The 23,663-nt window shown below is 31.9% G+C and overlaps 4 protein-coding genes across 4 annotated transcripts; 2 read left to right on the plus strand and 2 right to left on the minus strand.

Moving 5' to 3' along the window:
* Positions 1-438: 438 nt before the first annotated feature.
* Positions 439-1,466, plus strand: EAE98_010111 (uncharacterized protein; the record flags this gene model as incomplete). The annotated part of the gene is made up of 2 exons (XM_038957732.1): positions 439-464; positions 539-1,466. The coding sequence occupies 2 exons, from the start codon at positions 439-441 to the stop codon at positions 1,464-1,466; spliced, it is 954 nt and encodes a 317-aa protein (XP_038805958.1).
* Positions 1,467-2,166: 700 nt separating this feature from the next.
* On the minus strand, positions 2,167-2,698 carry EAE98_010112 (uncharacterized protein; the record flags this gene model as incomplete). Its single annotated transcript, XM_038957733.1, has 2 exons — positions 2,167-2,605; positions 2,694-2,698. The coding sequence occupies 2 exons, from the start codon at positions 2,696-2,698 to the stop codon at positions 2,167-2,169; spliced, it is 444 nt and encodes a 147-aa protein (XP_038805959.1).
* Positions 2,699-8,965: 6,267 nt separating this feature from the next.
* Positions 8,966-10,778, plus strand: EAE98_010113 (uncharacterized protein; the record flags this gene model as incomplete). Its single annotated transcript, XM_038957734.1, has 2 exons — positions 8,966-9,920; positions 9,970-10,778. The coding sequence occupies 2 exons, from the start codon at positions 8,966-8,968 to the stop codon at positions 10,776-10,778; spliced, it is 1,764 nt and encodes a 587-aa protein (XP_038805960.1).
* Positions 10,779-20,678: 9,900 nt separating this feature from the next.
* EAE98_010114 (uncharacterized protein) lies at positions 20,679-23,544 on the minus strand (the record flags this gene model as incomplete). The annotated part of the gene is made up of 3 exons (XM_038957735.1): positions 20,679-21,789; positions 21,916-22,877; positions 22,933-23,544. The coding sequence occupies 3 exons, from the start codon at positions 23,542-23,544 to the stop codon at positions 20,679-20,681; spliced, it is 2,685 nt and encodes an 894-aa protein (XP_038805961.1).
* Positions 23,545-23,663: the final 119 nt, after the last annotated feature.

Raw genomic sequence — 23,663 nt, forward strand, 5'->3', positions numbered from 1 at the left:
AATATCCATTCCTGCTCGCGAAACTTTTTTTTTTAATTTTGTAGGCCGGATAATTCATCGAGAGACCTATATTGACCATTTGGTAATGAAAGTGATGGGTCGCATGGCTTTTCATATTCATTCATAGTGTCATTAGTTGCCACTTTTATTTTATTTTCACAAATAAAGAATTACTCTTATTCTAGAACTTCTCTACGGGAAATTTACAGAAAAGGTATGCGAAGTAGTACTGGTTGTTTTTTGCATCAACTTCACCTCGAATTAATTTGCTATTGACGAAGATTTATAACAGAAAATTTATAGACAGCAGCATTACACGTGTACTTCATTAGCATTCTTTTGGAAATCATTCGTTCATTTCTTTTCTATACGATCGTTTTGTTTCCACAAATCTTCAACTAAAAAATCATTCATTTGACATTTGCTTAATCTTTAATCATGGTTGTTCTACCCGATCCCGATAGGTAAGACTTTCGTCCATTTCCCATTGCATCCTCCCCCCTTATCCTCATAACTTCATCACTAATCTCTCAATCAGCGATAAATGGCCCTTCTTCGGACACGTTTACTTACGACAGGATTCCCTTCCTTCCTCACATCATTCGCGCCATGATAGGTCCCGCGATGAAACTCTGCGTCTCTGGAACCTTCATCTTCCTCTCGATCCACAAAAAGACCAGTTTAAATTTGTTCTCTTCCTGCAACGTCTCATGACAATGGTCGAAGAACATTATCGTAAGCGCCACAGTTCTCAAGATTGGAAAGTCTCAAAGCCAATCGAAGATTGGTATCACCAAAGTATCCGCGATCTTTCTGGGTTAGGAGTCGACGAGAATCTCATGAGCAGGGAGTGGAGAAAAGTAGTTCAGAAAGGAAATCAAGAAGCAGCGAGAAAAGAAAGGAAAGAGGCGGAAAAAGTACATTTGGAAAAGATGGAAAGAGAAAAGGACTATCGGTATCATCGATATCGTGGTGGGAGAAGAAGAAGATCATACTACGAACCTTCCGATTCCTCGTACGACGACGAATCATCAGAAGGTATAGTTTTCCATCACCACAAGCACAAACCCTCCAAATCGAAATCTCCCACCAAGAAAAAAGAAAAAGAAAAAGACCATCCAAAAGGAACACCTAAATGGGTAATTTGTCCGCGTCGCTCAAAGCACTGTTCGCGCGAACATGAAATGGTTAAATGTAATGGACGCTGCGGTCTTACGGCTTGTGTGGAAGATGCCCATCGTTGTCATAAAATATATATCGACTACGAATGTACGGATCCGGAATGTGAAAAGTGCAAGAAAATCAAGGAACAGCAGGAGGCGTGGGAAAAGAAGGTGGCGAATCCTACCCATGAGGAGAAGTGGGTGGATTGTCCTTGTGACAATCCGTGGTGTAGAAGTAAGGTTATGGAAATTAAGGAGATTCCGAAGCCGCCGAAGCCGAGATTGTATGGTACGAAGCCTTGAGGTGTAAAGAGAGTTTCTAAATTTCTGTTAATATGTGGATCCTGAGTCTCTATGAATGTTTCGGGGTGTAGCGAAAGAAACTTATACATCGGATTTTATGGAATTTTTGTATAGCGTATATTGATTATATATTCTATACCTAAGAATCTAATTTGTATACAGAATGATATTATTTTATTACGGATTTAATTGTATAAAGAGTTAAAAAAAATTTAACAAAAAAGAATAAGCTTTACTTTAAGTTATTTAATTTAGTGATATTAAAGCTATTCAAAAGATAATCCAATAGAAGATACTCTTTATTTATTCTCATTTACTCTTATCAATATTTATTTTAGAGACTATCAAGACTATACATAACCCTAATATTAAGCGCTCCGAAATACTGACGAGCTGGCTCGCCCCGAAATTATTTTGGGTAGATAGAGGGCCAATGTCTGGATTAGGTTGGATGAATCCACATTCATAGTACGAGTCGATATGAATGATTGAATGTCCATTGTTCTAATTCATATGAATGATTGGATAATCATTGTATCAATTGACTTGAGTGAAGAAGCGAAAAGTGTCAACTGTGTCTATACGTCGTTTAAACACAGACATGACGTTATGTTTTCCCACCACTCATTACCCATCTATGCACTAACCCCTCAAAATAAACCCACTACCCAACAAAACACCCTCCACTTCCACCCCCGACTTAAAATCCCTCACATCTAAACAACTCATCTGCCTTCCTCAGGCCCTCCTGAATATCCTCTCTCGTCAACCGAAATTCCGTTCCCGCTAACGCTCTATCCACTCTCGCAATACTTTCCGTCGCTTCTTGCTCATACAATCCTCCCAATCTCCACTTATCACAACAGCGTTGACAAAACATCTGAACGGGTGGACGTCGCATAACGATGGTTCCTGGCGCGGGCTTGCATGCGAAACTCATCGGGATGATTCTGTTGCGGTGGTATTGGGTGGGATGGGTGGGACAGCTGAGCCAGGGAGTAGGATTTAGGGCGGTGGGAAGGTGTTGGCAGAGGTAGATGACCGGGTTGCACATTCTTGGTGTTTGATTGGAGTTTGCTGATGATTGTTGGTCTGGTTGGTTGGGTTTTCTGGGTTTCTCGATGAATGTGAAAGCTGTTCTTGAAGTATTGTTCTTTTGTATTTCGGTGCAGGAGGCATTTTTATAGATCCTTCACTATCCGTACCAAATGTTGAGATCAAACATACGGCATCGTGCTTGAATAGTGATTGAATAGCTGTAAGGAGACGTAATCAGGTATGCCGTATTCACATTGTAGAGCCTATTCCTTGAATCTCTAGCCTTAGAGTTAGCTACTAAAGCATTTGTTGATGTGATGAGAATTAAAACACTGTGAAGAATTAAATCAAAGATTGAAAGAAAACAGCGCTTATGTTAACGGTCGTAGACTTGAATGAAAAATTGATATTGGCTTGCAAATATTGGCAGCAGAATTCACTAGAAAGAAGCCACTTAGGTGTAATTTCATAAACAGAGGAACTCTGATTTCCTCATAATTCCAAATGCTCTCATCTGATCTATTTGCAAATCACACAACCACCACAAACACTTCACAAAGACTCACAACGTCCAAACTCATATATTTCCTGCATCACAGCAACCAAGCCCCAATCAGCTTTCAACTATAATAAACAACATCAAAAAGTAGTATCCATCCCCAATAGCTTTTTCTGGTATGTCTCTCAAATTCCACGATGAATTACCCGATTGAATGTCCCAGAAATAGCTAGTGAATAGTAGAATTGATTTGGGTGGAAATTTCTGGCCTCTTTTGCCAGCCGGGGAGAATGTGAATTATGATACAGGGAGCTGCGACGGCGATTATGAGGATAAGCGAGGCGAGTAAGAGAAAAGTAGGTTCGAAATGTGTGGGGGATAGGCAGATGAGGGTATACTGAGTATAAATTTCCCTTTCTTTTGAGCTTGAATTCTCAAGGCCAGACGCTTGTCAATTTTGGCATGGTCTTCGAAGATATCTCGGAGATGTTGTTTCAATTTTTTGGTCTCGGACAGTGGTGTACAAGGAGCGCTTTCTGAAGGCATGAGAGTGTATTCTAATAGATCGGCAGCCGTGTCTACGTCGCAAGTAAATCGTTCTTCTACATTCATATAACCCCTGAGCACGACAGCCGAGTTACCGAGCTTGCCTATTTCATCGTCGCTAGTCAAGTTTTCGCCTTCAACCTCTACTTGGTGATAGATCAAACTAATCTATCTATAACTGTACCGCGATTAATTGCTTCATCCATGATCGATGAATGGACCAGGAAGACATTGCCGTATTGCATACTGACCAAGCTTGCTAGCAGATTGATGATACAGTCAACCCGAAGGCAGCGTATCCGTAACTATCCGTTTGTGAGCTCTTCAATTGGTAGTATCTGGCCTCGAGACGGATCAGATTCTTTTGAGGCGAGGCCAAACAGAAGATGGATTGTTGATAGATGGATTAGAAATTAGTCTTTATGTGAGTCAAAAGACAATACAGATCGAGATTATTCTTCAACCGTGGTCTGGAAGCGTTGATCAGGGTGAAGAAATTTCAATGGAGTATCAAAGCATACTATGTACTTATTTGCGAGAAGTGATCTGGAAATGGGAATACGTAGTGTTGAACTGTATGGGTGTATGAACAGATTAAGATACCCACTAGCATCCTATTGGGTATCAAGGAGGAAAGCCAGAAACAAAACCGGACAGACTCCCTCTGCTCGAAAGCAAAAGAGCAAAACAGGTAGACAAAGCGAAACAGGAAGTAGCGTATAGATTTATCATCGAAGCAAAAACTTCAAGGTGACCTCGGGATCATTAACAATATACATACATATACACTTCTGGCAATCACACAGTAGTCAATAGCAACACGCAAATTATATGATGCCCAGTCTGACAATTCATTAAACTTATGCTTTTCACAAATGTCGAAAAAGAGAGAGTAGAGATCTGGATGAGGTAGGTAAGCATGGAAGTATTTCGATAGCTTGAGGTTTAGGGCTTGACTTGGGGTTTGGTTGTCATTCATTGTAGCCCGGTTTCAGATAACAAGCAAGAAAGCAAGAAAGCAAGCATTAAAAAATCACGGCATTACAGAACCATCAATCAGCCTTACAGAGAAAGCATTGAAACATCACAACAAGCATAGCATACACGATATAGCATCTAGAATACCATTCATCACTCTCATGAACCCTCACTGATCCATGCATCCACCATCCACCCCACCGTCCACCATCCACTCACTCCCTAAAAATAGAAAGTGCAGAAATGGAAAAAAAAAAAACAGAAATCTCCGCTAAATTCCCTCTCCTCCGCCCCTCAACCAACCAATCACATGGAAAGAAAGATAAAACACATAATTTTCTTTTCTCTACTTTACCTTACCTTACGAGTACATAGATAGATACCAATCTGCCTCGTCTCGTCTTATCTCAAACAATGCCCTCTTGCTTGCTTCAGCTCAGCTAGAATATAATTGTTTGAGCCCTGGAGAAGTGAGGAGTGGATTATGAGAGTATGAGATTGATGGAATTTGATGAGATATGTTTTACTGTTGAAGATAAAATATAGTACTATTATCACGGAGGTAATAGCTATATCTAATGGTCACTTTGATCAGGGAATAGGTATGTAGAGTGATAATAAACTAGATTGACTTGAGGTATGATCCTAATGATTATATTTGCTTTATATACCCTGATCGGGCGAGGTATTTGCCTAATTAGGTATATAGGGCACACAAATGAAATGAATGAAATAGTGTTAATAATCATGGGAGTGAGTACTCCGAAGGAGTACCGGGATTAGTGCTTGTAAGGTTACACTATACGGTGAATTCCGTGACAACTATACTATATACTGTAGTGAGTTTAAAAAAAGTAAAATATAAAAATAATAGTATACCAATATAAACGTAGAAGAAATGCCTTCTTTATTTCCTGCTCTTGCCAACTCACCTATTTATCGCTAGACCCCGCCGGAATTTATTCAGTCAATTTGAATTATAAAGGGGTTCCCCCTCTAAAGTTTAAAGAAGGAATACTCGAGTATAGTATATACATATGTAGTAAAAGTTCCTCTTCCACCTCCCTTCCACCTCCCTTCCACCTTCCACTCCGACCCACATCTATATCCACATCCACGCCAAGGAAAATCTTCTCCCTGTAAGATTACAACTTATCAGAACTATAAAGTATCACTCCAGAGTATCGTAGAGTTGAAGTATTCATAGCTCGTATAAACACTATTACCTATATACAACCACTACAATAATAACATAGTATACCTAGTAAATACTCATAAACATATCGTAGACCTAAATAGAACCAATCCGAAATAGAATAAAATCAAAAACCCGAAATGAATATCGCAAATCGAAAGATATGATTATTTTTACGATAAGTATAGAAGTAACCTACCTTATAGTAGATAAGTATGTATTGAAAAAGAGAGAGGGAGTCTAGAAGTCTAGGATTCTAGGATTCGAGGGTTCGAGGGTTCTACAATTTCAGAATTGAATAATAGGAACGAGGAAAACTTACTTCGTTCGAAAGATAGATTCGCTCGATTGGGGTATCCTCGAGTTTGTTCTGTCTCGAGTCTGTATGTAGAGTGAATATTATCTATCTCGTTTGCTTAGTAGGTAACCTTAGTAGTCTCGAGTATTCATTCATGTTTTACTTTGTACGGAGTAGATAGATACAGTATAGTATCGGGATATCGATTTCGCGAGAGAGGGGGATGAATTAATGATAAGGGTATTATAATAGTACATACCAGTAGAGTAAGTTGTAACGGGAAAAAGAAAGAAAAGAAAGTTTTTACTTCTCGTCGTTCTACGTAAGGATTGGATTGGATTGGATTGTTACTATATATTCATGCAGGTGTCCCTATCACCATGAGAAAAAAAGAGAAGAAAGATTTTTTTCTCGGAATATACCGATATGTTATTATTCATGTTTATTCTTTACTATCTAGATATAGATATACCTAGGTAGTTACTCGTACTATGAAAGTTAAAGTTATTAGTAGATAAGAAGTAAGAGTTCATACTCGGACTTTATGTTTGAGGGGAATATACCATGTCACGTGTAATATTTCGGTCCCGAAGAGAGTTTGGATTTTGAATCTAGAATGATGAGGTTTGGATCTAGAATGATGGATGGATGGATGGATTATCGTTGAGGTTTTTGATTTCATTTGAATAGGTAGGTGAGATATAGTTACTAGGTATACTTACTAGGATGAGTACTCTGTACCTACGAGTACGATAGGGATCTAAAGTATGAATCTGAAGTATGAATCTACGAGTGTTTATTTATGATATAGTGAGTAGAGTATAAAGGGTTTAACCTTAACTTGAATAGGAAATATATCCTGGGGCGCAGTAAGGAAAGACAGACGGTTGTTGCCACGCGTTGGTTGGCGTAATGATGGGTGGGAGGGTGGATGGGTTTATGTGAGTGAGTGAGTGAGTGAGTGAGTGTTGTGTGATGTGATGTGCCTGTGCCTGTGCCTGGGATCTGAGGAGGTAGTTTGATGGGAGATGGAGATGGTGATGGAGATGTTGATAGAGATGAAGATGGGAATGGGAATAAAAATGGGAATGAGAATGTAGAGAGATGGCTTTGAATATTTATTTGGCTCTCCAGCTTTGAGTAGCCCGAGTTCTTGGATTGCAGGTGGGGATGAATGAAGGATATGGGGCTGTGTATGAAAGTTATGAGAATCTGAGAGTTGGTTATGATATAACATGATACGAGAATGAACGGATTTGACGGATTGGATGTGATATATTGTGTGTGATGTGTGATGTGTATGATGTGATGTGTGTGATATGGATAGTACTTGGTAAGTTTTTGTATAGTATGGAGGAGGGGTTACTGATTGGTATATATCGTATATATAGAGAGATTGTATATATAAGTATAGATATATATTGTAAATAAAAGGAATGAAATACAAAGATTTCATAGTACTCTATAATATACTTTGTATATCTTTAATCATATGTATAATATATTCAGAGTAAGTATAGTAATAAAATAAATATTAAAGTCTCGATATATATAGATAGATATATATATTCGAAGAATTAAATAATATAAAGTAGAGGTTTATATCTATCTAAGGAACTAGATTTATTTATATTTATATTCAATTATTAATCTTACTCACTATTCTCTTACTAGTATAATATAATGATATAATAATACTATATAATATATTATCGTTAACGAGTACGAATACTTTACGATGATACTATTTCCTTGAATTATTGATGTAATATATATAGTAACTTATCAAACTCCTACAAAGAATAGTTAATCCATTCAATCTGATCTATTAATACTCACTGCCCTCTCTCCTCTCTACCCTCACTGTCGCTGTCTCTCTATTCTACATATCATCATACAATATCTACTCTGTACATATCTACCTAGTATATCCAGAACGACTCTCCATATCAAAATCACAAAAACTACCCAATCGAGCTACGCACCCTCCCATAGCCGATCCTCCGATCCCCGAGGTTTATTTACATCCATGGACGTTGATGAACCAATCACATGATTGTATTTTGATGAAGAACGCGCGTTCAATTCGATTTCTGCCTCTCGTTTTGATCCAAGCCACTGAGTTGCTGGTGGTGGTATTGGTATGGATTGGTATTGGACTGGACTGACATTGACATTGACATTGATACTTGGATCTGGGTAGGGAAGGCAACAATTTAGAAAGGAAAGGGAAGTGAAGAAAGGAATTAAATCATTTTTTATTTCTGACTTCTGTCTTTTGTCTTTTCTTACATTTGACACTTTATTGCACTTTACACTTTACATTTGACACTTTATTACACTTTACACTTGACACTTTACACTTGACACTTTACTAGGTATCCTTCACTTATTCTTCACTTCACTTCCCTTCCCTTCACTTCCCTTCACTAAAAACACTCTTCTTCTTCCGAAAATACACCATCAAGTTTGAACGCCGCTACATTCTACACCACACCACACCACACTACACTACACTACACTACGCCCCGACACCAATCCTATCCTGGCGCTTCTACCCGTTGTCTAGTGTTTGAAAGCAACAAGTCGCATTCTTTTTCATCAATTCCTCGTAACAACTCTGGAAAACTTTGATTCATTTATCAATTCTATTTATTTATTCATCTATTTGTTCATCTATTTCATTCATCTATTTCATTCATCAATAACATCAATCATCAATTCAAGGGAGAAAAGATATCATCTCGAGGAAAAGAAAAAGCGTTTCAATATCATCGTCGTCAAATCGAATCCGAATCTATCTAACAGATCAATCAATCACTCACCCACCCACTCACTCACTCACTCACTCACTCACTCACTCACTCACCACTCACCACTTCATCAAATCCATCAACAACTTCCTCCTCCTCCTCCTCCTCCTCCTCCTCTCTTCCATCATAATCATGAAGTCCAAATCAATAACCTCAACTCCTCAAGTCAGTTGTTTAGATCCTCTCGAATTAATCGATTACACCGAATATGAAACCGTATCATATCATTCACCATCTCTCTCACCATCTTCTTCAAAATCACAATTCGTCCCAACTTCCGTAAGATCATCCGCAGTATCTACCCCAACCACCTTACCTTCATCAAATCAACCAACTCTTTCCGGTCCAAGTCATCAATACGATCTCTACCGACAACAAACCGGTATTCCACAAGGGGCTATCGCAAATACGTTGGCAGTCAATGAAAACAATGGTCACATCAACCGATACAACTTTCAAGATCCGTCATACTTCTCGGCCATGAGTCCAAGTGAAGAATTTGTGGATTTTGGAACGGCGCCATCTCGTACACCATTTCACCCATCAGACGTGGACATGGAACAAGATCCAGCCTTCTTCTACCCCGAACAAAACTTTGTTGACCCAAGCAATATTGGATCTCAAACCTTGCCCGTCGGAAATGTACTGCCAACACAATCTAGTCACGTCGGTCGTCTTTGGCCTGGTATGCATCAACAACAAGCGGCTCTTGCAAAAGCTCAAGCTCAACAAAAGCAACAACAAGCTATCATCGCACAACAACGTCAAAATGCCATGGCGGCAAATGGTCAACAACAAAGACAACCACAACAACAACGCTCAAGAGCACACACGGGTACCGACCCTCTTGTCGAGGAAAAGATCTCTCAATTACTCAACTCGATGAGACAAAGCAGTGTCGTTACTGATGGTGATGATGGAAATTCTCAAAATATGACGCACGTTCATCGTATGCGCAAGGAAGAAGAAGATATGGATGAAGATGAAAGATTGTTGGCTAGTGAAGAAGGAAAGAAACTGAGTAGCAAGGAGAGAAGACAACTTCGAAACAAGGTGTCAGCTCGTGCTTTCAGATCAAGAAGAAAGGGTAAGCATATTTTGATGATGAAAATAGTTCCAATACTAATATTCTATAGAATACATCAGTCAACTCGAAGGAGAAATTGCTGTCAAGGTTAATGAGAATATGGATTTGAAGTCGCAAAACAGAGCTTTGATGGAGGAAAATACTCGTCTATCAGATCTTACAAGAATGCTTCTTTCTTCACCTGCATTCTCTGGTTTCCTCGATACTTTATCTTCCAACCCAGCCACTCAACAAGCACCACCACCACAACAAGCTCCTATTCAACATGAACAACCAAGACAAGTTAGAAAGGATGTTAATCCATATGGCGCTCAACAACAAATGCAACAACAACAACAACATATTGGTATGGTCATGATTCCAGAACAAGCTATGGATTTTGCTATGCTTGATATCAATGCCGATGGATTTGGTTATCAACCACAAGTTTATTCCGTTCTTTCTATCCCAGAGACTGTGATCGATTCATCAATCCTCTCCGGAAAATCCTCAAGCCTCGTCGATTCATTACAATCCGAAGATGAGAAAGTAGAACTTCCAATGGTTGAACGTCAACCAGTTCATGAACTTGCACCATCAGCTGTTGTTGAGGAAATTGTTGATGAAGAATTTGATGCTGATCCAGCATTTGCTCTTTTCGCTGAAGATACCTCATCATCTTCAGCACCTTCATCAAATGAATTCAATCTCGATATCGATTTCTCTACTCTTGGCCTCAACAAACCTTCTCAATTTGAACTCGTCGTTCGTGATATTGAAAGCGAAAAATTAGTTTCAACTAATGCTTTCAATAGAGCAACTAGGTTATGTAATAACTTGGATTCGATGATGGATAGATTAGAAGCAATGTTGTTGTAAAGGGGGATTGAGTTTAGACGTTGAATAAAGGAGGAAAATCTTGTATTTGTTGCTGCGGTTTAGCGTTTCTTTTTGGAAGTGACAATTTATTATATCTTCTTTTGTTTGTTGTTTCTTAGTTTATATATATTTTATCTTTTTCGTTTATTACCTGGTGGAATTTTTTGTTAGGGGACCTGGATCGGTGAGCTGGTGAGGCTTATTTGTGAAGGATGAAATGGATAGAATGATATAAGGAGAGGGGAAGGATAGGGAGTGGGGTTGGGCTAGTCTAGGCTAGGTTGGGCTTATAAAAGAGATGAATTCATCTTTATTCTCGAGATGAAGATGAGATTGGGAATTTGGATGTTTGGCCTGGATTGAATGGGATGGAATGGAATGGGATTGAGGGAGGAATTAGCAATAGTAAGTATATTGATATAGGGATTTAGTTAAGATAGAATGGGAATTTTAAGTATTATGACTTTTATCTTTGTGTTTGTATTTATATGTTTGAATGTTTGTTTATGTATTTGAGTATTTATATATATGCTTGAGTATTTATTATATACTCACTTACTTACTTATTTACTTGCTCTATATTAATACTTGTAATATTTTTACTATAGTACTAGTTAACTGCTATCAGCCGAAATCCATTTTCACATCAAAAATCGATATTTTCTATATTTTCAAATTCAAAAATCTTTATGAATAATAACTTAAATTTGTTGAAACTTTGTTTTTATAAAGTTTATATAATAATAATTGATATTTTCAATATTTCTATTGAATAGACTTAGAAAGGTATAAATAGGGTTAAAATAGTATAATATTATATTATCTACTCTCTTTATATAAGGAGGGTATAGCTATACTATATATATATTCTACCCTATATATATACTTCGTATAGCGATAAGGGGTTAGCACATGATTTATTTACGTATTTCAACAATTTCAAAAGTCTTAGAAATTTCTCATACTAAAATTTATCAAATTGAATTAAAATATTAAAAAAGTTACTTGATTTTTCGCTTATTTTACTAGTAAATTGTTAGAGTAGATAATAGCAATGAATCAACTAGGTGTAATGTAATATAAAGACTTTTCATTAATTCTTTTAAACTATAAAAATTCTATAATTTATAATTATATATGGATTAGCATTAGCCCAAAATAGCCCTATAGAGATTATTTACATGCCCTCACTAACCCTTACACAGATTGATCATAACAAAGCCCCCCATATTACACATTATATCCCAAAACATATATATTTACCTCCCAAACTCGGTTAGTATAATACAAGAGAATAAAGTATTGAATAATTACATCCAAATTATATTTCAAAAGAAAATAAGAATATTATAAAGTTATAAATAATCAATAAACAATATTTTAATATATTTATTACTTTTACTAATAGATTATTAAAAGTTTTATAAATTCCTTTTAATTTCCTAAATTCTTTTCTCTTTTAATAAATCATTTTTTATTATTCTTTTATTTATTCTTACCTTATCATAACTATTCCTTAATCTATCGGCCCCCAGATAATTGCAGCTCGATTTATAACAAATCCTATTAGATTGATTATCCCTATATGCCTTTATTACTTTAAGTATATTGTATTCTCTGTTCTCAAAGATTTCTATTATTATAATAAGAGTCCTTATATTAAATATAGCTATTATCATACTTAAAAAAAAATCTATTAATTAATATTTTTTTAATATATTTCTAATATCAATTTATTATATTAAATCTAAGCTTTTTAGTAAACTACTTCTACTGATAATTAAAAGAAAAAGAATACCGAGATTATAATAATACATCGAAATAAATATTATATTAGGAATATAGAAGTCTTTTTATAAAAGAAAGATAAACAGAATAATACTAAAAAGTCAAAGTTATTCGAAATATTATCTCTACTTACTATAAAAAAGTTAAATCGAATAAATAATCTTATAAAACATTTTATAAACTTTTATTAAATTATTATTAATTATTCTTTATTTCCTTATAATAATACTTAACTGACTTTTTGGATTTTAGAGTAATTTGTTTATATTAAATATTATTATTTTGGGTTTTATTATAAAACTAATAATTGTAATAAATTCGAATAATAAAAGCGATTTTATAATTCTAATTGTTTATTTTTATACTATCAATATCCCCACCCCACCCCCTATTTCCCCAAGAAGTAAGATTCCAGATATTATAAACATATTAGTTAATTCGGAAAACTAAAGATTCTTTTATATCGATATTTAATTGTTATTTTGTTTTTATTTCTATACTCATTTCTCTATATCCAAAAAGAATTGCCTTAGATATTCTAATAAATCCCTTTCTGATTTTAATAATAATAAAGAGAATAACCCTTTTCTTTATTAGATTACTAGTATTTTTTAATATTCTAATATTCCTTATATTTCTAAAGATAATATTAATATTATTATTCTTTAAGTGAAAAAGTATGCTATTGAAGATTTAACAGCTTCTACTTATCGATTTACTATTAGGAACTTGGTTACTCAAGCTATTCTTTCTCTTTATAAAGCTTTCCATATAATTTCGAAATAAAAAGTAATATTAATTGCTATTAATTCTCCTTTTAATTCTCAATATCAGAATATTGATATTTCGCTAAAAACTAAGGTTTTTAATATAAATTATTCTATTTATATTAAAGAATCTGATATTGTTATAAATTCTCCTAAAAATATTCGATCCTATAAATAACCACGGGTTACCAATAATTAATCAATAGAGATTTAAAAGTTTAATAAAATCCTTATAAAAATAAAAAAAAATAAAAATATAGATAAAAATAAAGTGGATATACCTTTAATAAATAAAAATAAATAAAGTAATAATAATATAAATAATACTATCTTTAGAGTTCTTCTTTTTATATCAAATCTTTTTGATATATAGAATAAAAAAATTAATTCTTACTATAAAACCTTTTTAATATACTAATATAGTAATATCTTTATGATGATATTTTTATATTAATTAAAGGTATATTTTTATTAGGGATAAGGCTTTATAAAAAAAATAATAACAATTTTATTAGTTAAGTATTAATAAAGATTTAAATAATATCAATTCTGATATTCATAAATTAAAGTCTAAAATATTTCAAAAATATTAAGATGAGTTAGTATGTTTGGCAATAGTATGTAGTATGCTAGTAAGTAAAAGATTATGTTTTTATTTTTATTAGAGTAAAAAGGAATAAATAAAGGAATATTATAAATAGTTTTATATTATTAATAATTCGCTTGTAGATATATAGTAGAATCTTATTATTTTATAGCTTTTTTTCTTTTTTCTTTTGAATTATATATTAATAGTTTTTTTTTTTTATTATATTCTTTTAATATTTCTTTTATATTATTAAAATTGTAAAGGGTTTTCTATGTATCTTCTACTAATTGATAGCTTTTTTATTAAATTAAATATTAAATATCTTTATTTCTTTTTTTATATATTATAATCTTTTTTATTTTATATTTCAAGTGATTATTTATTTTCTCTAATAATAATAGGTTAGTAATACCCTGTTATTTATATTATAATTCTAATAGGGAAATATAAAAAATATTATAAATCTTATAGGTAGATAATAGTTTGAGTTTATATATTTGATTATTAATTTTTATATTTATTATTTAAAAAGGATTTATAAATCTATCCGAAAACTTCTTTTTAAATCAAAATTGCTTAATATTTTGGGTATTTAGTATTACTTTGTTTTTAATATTATATTATTAGGTTATTGTACTATTTGTGTTCTTTGATTTTCGATTTATAGCTACTTATTATAATTCTTTCAATTTTTCTTTTTCTTTATTAAAAGAAACAATTTGCTTGTGTGCTGCTAGTATTTTTTCTATAGTATTAGTATTCTCGTTAATATAATGGAATATTGGTAGGAATCTGTATATTACTTGAAATAGGCTTGTGTTTATTATATTATATTATATAGTATTATAAATAAATTCTGTAAGTGGTAGTAGTAAAGTCTAATTGTTTTATTAGTAATTAGAATAATAATTGATATAATAAATCAGATTCTGGTTTTATTGTTTTATTTGTTTATTAATTTGAGGGTGAAATGTAGTAGATAACTTGTATTGTATTTACAAATAAAAAAGAAAACTATTTTAGAATTTGTTTACAAATTATGGTCCCCTATTTGATATGATATTCTTTAATATCTTGAAGTCTTTAAATATACTTTGTATTAGTATTTAAGTAAATTTTGGTGAAATAATTGTTTTATTAATAGATATATATTAAACAAGCTTTGTAAATCTATTAATAATTATTAAAACTGTATTATATATATATTTGTTTAGTTTGGATAAAGGTAGATCTATAATAAAGTTTATAATTATTTTTTTTCAAGATTTATAGAAAATAAAAAGGATTTGTAACTTATTATAGAGCTTATATCTTTTAATAGTGGTATACTGGTATATTATATATATTTTAATATATATTTTTATATCCTTCCTTATTAAAAACTAGAAATATTTAGATCTCAAGATTTCTAAAGTTTTAGAAATATTTTAATATCTATTTGTAGGGTTATTATAATAAGTTTTTAAGATTTTTACTTTTAAAGTAAAGTCTGATGGTATGTAGATATTTCTATTATATTTAAGAAACCTATTAATATCTATTTGTTAAAATAAGATAATTTCAATAGAGTATAGTTTTTGATTTAGGTATTTTTTATTTTTTATAAAATTGTTATCTATTTGGAGATATAATAAAGTATTTCTTATTATCTCTAATATTAATTTAAATATTATTTTGTTTTTTATCAAAATATAAACTATTTAATATAATATCAATTATTTACAATCAATTTCAATTAATAAATATTTGAGTTTATAAAATGGTAGATTATATTTTTCTTTTTATAAAAGACTTATAATGTTATATAAAAACTCTGTTTTCTTAATAAAGGAATTTTAAAATAGATTTATAATTATTAATCTATTTCTTAATTTATTCTAAAAGATTGAAAGTATATTATTTATATTATCTATATCGATAATGTAATTAGAATGGTATGATAGTCTATTTATGGGATTCAATTTTCCAATTCTATATATTATCTCGAAATTATATATAGCCAAAACCTTTATTTATCTTGTTTACTAATTATTTAGACTTTTCTTTGTTATAAAGTATTAGAAACTATTATAATCCGATTTAACTATAACAGTATATCGACTCCTTATTATATAATAATATTATTATACAAAAATAATATATATTATTAATAATTCTTGATTATAAATAAAATATTGTTATTTTACTAAAATCAGTTTTCTCGAATAAAATATAATAGGGTGCTATTATTGAATTAATACCTTTTTGATTCTTTTTAAAAAGAGCTATAATAATATGTAATCTAAAGTAAAGATTGAAGTATCGATTTCAATTATTATATAAAATAAGAGATCGAAATACTAAAGAATAGATATCGATATAAAAGCTTTTTTTAATATTTCGAATACTTTTTGTATTTTATTAATCTATTTGAATTCGATTATTATCTCTTCTTTTTTCGTTTCTTTTATTAATATAGTTATATTATAAGTTATTACCAAATAGGCTTTAATAAACTATTAATAAAAGTTCACAAAATCAAAAAATACCTATATATCCCTAAGGCTACTGGATATTGGCTATTCCATTATAGTTTGAATGTAATCTGGTTTTATAATAATATCTGCAGACGAAATAACATATTCTAGGAATTCCATTTTATTAATATAAAAAACATATTTTTTTAGTTTTATATAAAGTTTATATTCAATAAATTATGCAAGGATTTTTCAGATATTCATTATATATATAGCTTTATTTCTTGAATAAATTAAAATATTATTAAAATATATTATACAAATACTATTCGTTAAGTCGAATAAGGCTTGATTAATATATATCTAAAAGATTGTAGGGGTATTAATAAAACCAAAAGGTATTATCCTATACTTATATTAACCATATTATATACAAAATACAATCTTTTATTTATTCTCTATTTTTATACAGATTCGATAATAAGTATTTTATAAATCTAGTTTAATAAATATAATATCTTATCAAAGTCAATTTAGGAATTTATTAATAAAAGATAGGAAAGTTTAATTCTTTTTGATAATCTGATTAAACTTTTGATAATTAATATATAGTTAATAATCTTCTTCTTTTTTTGAAACGAATATGATAAATGCTTCTATCAAGCTGATAAACTTTTTTATCTATTCTTTTCTTTAATATTTATTTAAATATTCTTATAGTATTATTAATTCTTTTTTTGATAGAAAATAAATCGGATTTTAAGGGGGGGTCGAATTGGGTTTGAGATTAATATAATATTTTATTAAATAGTGTTTAAACAAAAGACTACTTTTATTTTTCAAAAAAGTCTTTTTGTATTTCTAGAATTCTTTTAGTATTTTATATAAAATTAATATAAATACTAAATAACCCCCTTTTATTTTTGATTACAAGATTATTTTGTTTGGAAAGATTGTAAAGATTACTTTATTTTTCTTTATTTTCTGATAAAATTCTTTTATAAGAATGATTTCGAGATTATTCAAGATAAGATAATATCGAAATAATATCAATTTTCAATCAATATCGGGGTTGATTATTTATAACTATAGAAAATCTAGAATAACATTTATTTATAATAGATTTAATATTATTAATATAAAGCTATAGATATAGGTTTTCTTTTCCCCTTTTTTATTTTTTATTTTGATAGAAAATTTATAGTTTCTGTATAATATAATTATGGTATTATTTGTTGATATAAAAAGAATGCTTTTTTTAATAAAAATCTAGTTTTATTTAATATACTTATTTTGTTATATAATATTAACTTATATTTCCAAGTTAATAAAGTATTAAAGTACTATTAGCTTATTATTATTATTAAAGATTATTATAATTGTAAAGATTATTCACTTTTTTTTATATAAATCTAGTATTAATAAAATATTTATTATAATTATTAGATTTAAGTGTTTTCTGTATAGATAATTTTAAAAAGATTATTTTGATACTTGTTTTCTTTATACCTTTCTCTATAATATCTATATACAAAATCATTTCAATAGTTTAAAGCGATATATTCCTTCTATTAGTATTTATAGTATATAGCAATCCATATATATTCCGTATATAATATATTAACAGAATATCTTAATATTTTAAAGAATTCCTTTTAAAAAAATTGATTGGATTTTTGAATTTTTATTTTAATAATTAAAGTCAAATTATTTTCTAAATAAAAATATTTAGAATTATTTTGATATCAAAAGAATAATTAATTATACTTACAGAATCAATATAAATCCCCTACATTTTTTTCTTAAAACAATTTTTTTACACTTTCCAATCTACAAACTTGTTTTATAAACTCACTATATAACTCAAATTACTATAAGAATTCCAATATTTTTCTAACTATATTAGATAATAAACCTGCTAAAAGCCTTTCAACCCAAACACTCTCCACTTCCTACTCGATATTCTCCTCAAAACCTTTCAGATAAATTACAAATGTATTCATAGTATTTCCTTTTCTCTACCTCACCTATATAAGCTTTTAAATTACTTATCACTATCTAATCCCTTTATTTATAATAATATTATATATATATTCTTTAAAGTTTTTTTAATTTATTTTTTTATAACTTAACTCACCTATAAATCAACACTAAATTATTAGAGATTACCTTTCGAAATATTGAATAATATATTCTATTTTCTTTATATCGATAAGGAAATGATATCCATTATTACTTCAAAACATAATTTCTATTTAAAAAAAAAAGTTTTTAGTTTTTCCGATATTCTTTTTTTCATATTATTTTAATCTCTACAACTTTAATAATTTTCTTTAATTAAAATTGATATTCTAATAGATTATATTCAATATAACTATAGATTAGTTATACTCGATCGGAGTAGTTATATATAAAATACAATCCATAACCACTTTGTAAGCTTCTCTTATAGTTACTATTTCTTCTTTTATTTTTTAAAGTTATTAGTTTAATAATATATCCTCGTTATCATTAAAGGGATACAATTAAGCCAAATGGGTATTGTTATTGATACTTTACAGGAATTAATCAACAATTTTATTGGATTAGTTTTAAATCGTATTACAGATATCCTATTTTCCCCTAGAAATAGGTATTCTTCTTGTTGAAACTATAATAATATCGATATCTACTCGATTAGAAAATAGTTGATAAATTGTTCTATATAATTAAAAAAAAAAAATTATTAAAATAAATAATAGTAATAAATCAATTAAATATAATATAATATAAAGACTTTTTATTAATTCTTCTAAATTATGAAAATTCTATAATTTATAATTGTACGCGGGTTAACATTGGCCCAAAGTAGCCCCATAGGGGCTACTCACATGCCCTCACCAGCCCTTACACAGATTGACCGTGATATAAATCTAATCATTTTGAAAATACTTCAACTTTTAATCTATATAATATAATTCTAAAAAAATTATAAAAATAATTAATCTTATTTTTATTAAATTTCTTATAAAAATAAATCAATTGATATAAGAAAATATTTATATTGTATAATTTATTATAAAGAAATTTATATTATATAAATAATAAGTTTTGATGCGAAAACGTATTTCGGCTGATAGTAGTTAATACTTGCTATAGTATTAGTATTAAAATATTATATTTATTACTATATTTATTACTATATTTATTACTATATTTATTACTATATTTATTACTATATTGTGAGCGAAACTTGGTACTGGTCACGTGACCTCTTTCTGTAGCTAGTATTTATAGGTCTTCTTCATGTAGTTTAGACAAAGCAGTCAGTTCCCACCCACCTTCTCGTACGTTTTGTAATACGCTATATAGAGCCTACTCCTCCTCTCCTCTACCAAAAGCACTACATCTCAATAACTTATCTGTGGTATTTACAAAGGACTACTTTATGACCCTATCACCTTCTACGCTTTTACAATATTTATTACTATATTTATTACTATATTTATTACTATATTTATTACTATATTTATGACTATATTTATTACTATATTTATTACTATATTTATTACTATATTTATTACTATATTTATTACTATATTTATATATTTATTAATTTATATCTTATATCTTATATATTATATCTTATATTTCACATCTCATATCTTATATCTTATATTTTATATCTTATATCTTATATTTTATATCTTATATCTTATATTTTATATCTTATATCTTATATCTCATATCTTATATCTCATATATCATTATCTTATATTATAATAAATTATTATTCTATTCTATTCTCCTCTAATAATCATTTCATTATTTTATTATTTCATTATTTTATTATTTAATATCCTTTCTATATACATACATATATATATATATATACATACATATACATACACATATACATATATACATATCATCATATCATTCATTATATTATTATGTTATCATATCATCATACCATCATGCCATCCTATCTTTATTCTTAACTCCCATTCCCTTTCGTTTGATTTTGTTTGATTTTGTTTGATTTCGTTTGATTTTATTTTATTTCTTTTCATTCTCATCCATTCATTCTTATCCATTCATATCATTATCATCCCATCATAATTTCATCCCCTCCATTCATTCATTTCCCTCATCTTCATCTCATTTTCCCACTTTCAATCCTCCCTCATCCCATTCTCCTCCATTCACCCCCATCTCCCCATCTCCCCATCTCCCCATCTCCCCATCTCCCCATCTCCCCATCTCCCCATCTCCCCATCTCCCCATCTCCCCATCTCCCCATCTCCCCATCTCCCCATCCCTAAAACCCCTCTGCAGCTTCACTCAACACCTCCCACAATCCCGCCGCCGCACCCCCCAAACCCCCACCTATCCCCGCCGCCGCGAGATGATCCCGCCATTTACTCGTACCCGAAGGTGTATTTGTACTCGCCGTTCCGGAATTTTGTCTCCGCGGCTCTGAAGAGCGGGGATCTGAATCGCGAGAACGGCGGGAGCGAGAATGATGGGAATGAGAATGCGGAGAGCGGGAATGGGAATGGGAATGTGAATGAGAATGAGAATGGGAATGGGAATGATGGCGTCGAGAATTGTGCGGGGGGTAAGAAGGATGAGATGGATTGGGTGTATATGTATTTGTATAAGGAGAAGTGCTTTGTGAAGGAGGATAGGGAGGTGAGGAGCCGGATGGAGATGTAGAGTAAGGAGCGTAGGGATTTGGTGAGAGATATTGGTTTTGATTTATTTGTGGGGGAGGTCCTTGTCCTTGATGGTAGGGAGGTTGAGGAAATTGATTTTGTATTGGATAGGGGGGTTGCTGTTGTGGAGGTGGTGGATATCCTTGTTGGGGATGATTTTGTTGTCCAGGAAAAGAACCCAGAGGTGCGTATCCATTTGGTGTTTGGTTTATTCCGGGTATATCCATACCTCTTCCTGGAAGTGGATTATTTGATGCAGAATATGGCGGGGAAGAGAAATGTTGAGGCTGAGGTTGGGGTTGTGATTGAGGAGCAAAAGTATAATTTGCTTCACGATCTCTTTCTCTGCGATTATATCTTTCCGATCTTCCTTTTCTTTCTCTTCTTTCTCCCCTCTCTTCCCATTCATCACCTCTTCTACCTTTTCCTCTTGCTTCCCCATTTCTTTTCTCACCACGCCTTCTATGCTCATTCATATCTGAATCAGAATCCGAGCTCATCTCCGAACTAGAATTAGAACTGCAAGAAGAACTCTCCTCATCCTCTGAGTTTCGTCTTCTACTTCTTTCACTTCTTTCCCTCCTCTCCCTTCTTTCTCTCTGCTCAGGATGATTTCTCCACCAACGCTCTTCTCTCAAAACATGCGAGCGCTCAGCATATTGTTGAATTTCCTCTTTCGTTAAAATTCCTAAGATAGCTACGAATTCTGGTCGACTATTTGTATATAATTATTAGTATCACAATACATTATATCATATTTATCATATAGTTTTCCTTCCCTTCTCTTGATATGTATTATATACTCATCCTGAGAATAAAAAGGAACGATGGATAACTTACGCTTCGAATCTTCTCCCATCTTTCATCAATACTTCTGGTGATATCAAAGATCGTTTAACCTTTGTCCACTTTGCATCTTGAGGAATTTCGTGACCGGATGAATCAGGTGCAATTTTTGATTTTAAAATAGAAGTAGGAATGGGAATTGGAATGGTGGAATCGTGGGGATTATTTCCACTACTAGGTGTAGGTTTGTGGTTTTTTGATGATTCATCAGGAAGATCGAATCGAACACCACTTGTACGCGGTGATGATTTCTGGACTGGGTCCGAGCTATGTTTTGGTCGAAGTGTCATTGTTTTCAATTGAGGTGATGGTATGTTTTTGTTGGGAGGTTCATTAGGATATGAGTACGAATTTGAATTTGAATTCCAACTTCTCGGAGAAGACGGTGGAAGAAGTTGAGGATTACTTGTTGTGAAGCAAGGAAGCAAAAGAAGATCCGAGGTTTGAATTATTGAAGTATTATTCTGATTCGAATTAACTGGATATCGTGATATCGTCTGATGCATGAATGACGTATCATCCTCAGAGTTTAATCTTGAGCCGTTAATATCCTTTCCGCATTGCGATTCTGATATATCGAGATCTGTGGTTGAGACTTTGGGAGTTAGAGGAGGTGATAATTGTCGATGAGGAGTTGAAGATATATTTGGTCCGGGGTATGGATATGAGTCGACGAGAGATTCGGGTTTGGGTCTTTGGAATTTCATCGCTGGAGGGAATTTTATATTGTCTTCTCGTTGGATCATTTCTTTTGCTCCAGAGTCATTGCGTCCTAAATTGAGATTGGTATTATCGAATGAAGCTGGTGCTACTTGTGTATGAGGCGAATCGGAATGTGTAGAGTCCCATCGTTCTTTATGAGGAGTTCTTGGACTGGTTTGAGGTGTAGATGCAGATGGATTTTCGATTAGTAGCCCATCTTGTTCCATTTGTCGTATATATGCAATTAAAACATCCTGGAAATTTGTTAGCAAGAAGCAATTGTCCTACCACATTGAAATATCCAAATACCTTATGCCGTTCCAAAACTACTCTATTAACCCCCTCTTCAACTAGATTCCTCCTAAACCATTTCCAAATCTGCAAAGTATCCTCCTCATCCTCATTCTCAGAACCCATCATTTGTAAAGTCCCAACCCTTCGACTCCTATCCGCTGCAATATCATCCACCTTATCCAACAACATATCCAATTCTCCCTTTCCGTCTGCTTCCTCTGCTTCCTTTGCGTCTCCGTCTTCATCTTCGTGTAGTAGCGAATCGAGAAAATGCGATGTATTCTTCTTATGTGAAATCAACCTCACTCGAATCCCACCCAATTGATCCATCTCATGACTTCCCAATCTTCCTCCTCCATTCCTCCCATACCTCCCCAACAATCCATCAAGTTGTCTAAGGGTCCCTTCGCAATCCCCAATAATCCCCTCCACACTTTCCCGATTCCCCTCGTCCCACTCCCCATTCCTCTCTTCCTCCTCTTCCTTCAACTCCCTCAAAACCTCATACAAACCCTTCACTTCCCGTCGAATCTCCTCATATTCCGCCCCCGCCTCTCTACATTTCCGATGCACATCGCGACAAAGTATCGATACTTTTCTGATATCTGATGATGTTCCAACACTCATTTCGTACCTCATTCAGCGCTCAATATTCGACTTCCAATATGCTATCCCAAATTTCGAATCTCGCACTTCGATGTCGCAAGCGATTCCACGGTTCGAGAAGGAGAGAAAGAAAGAGGGAG

This window comes from Botrytis deweyae, assembly GCF_014898535.1.
Source record: "Botrytis deweyae strain B1 chromosome Unknown BDEW_033, whole genome shotgun sequence".
Classification (NCBI taxonomy): domain Eukaryota; kingdom Fungi; phylum Ascomycota; class Leotiomycetes; order Helotiales; family Sclerotiniaceae; genus Botrytis; species Botrytis deweyae.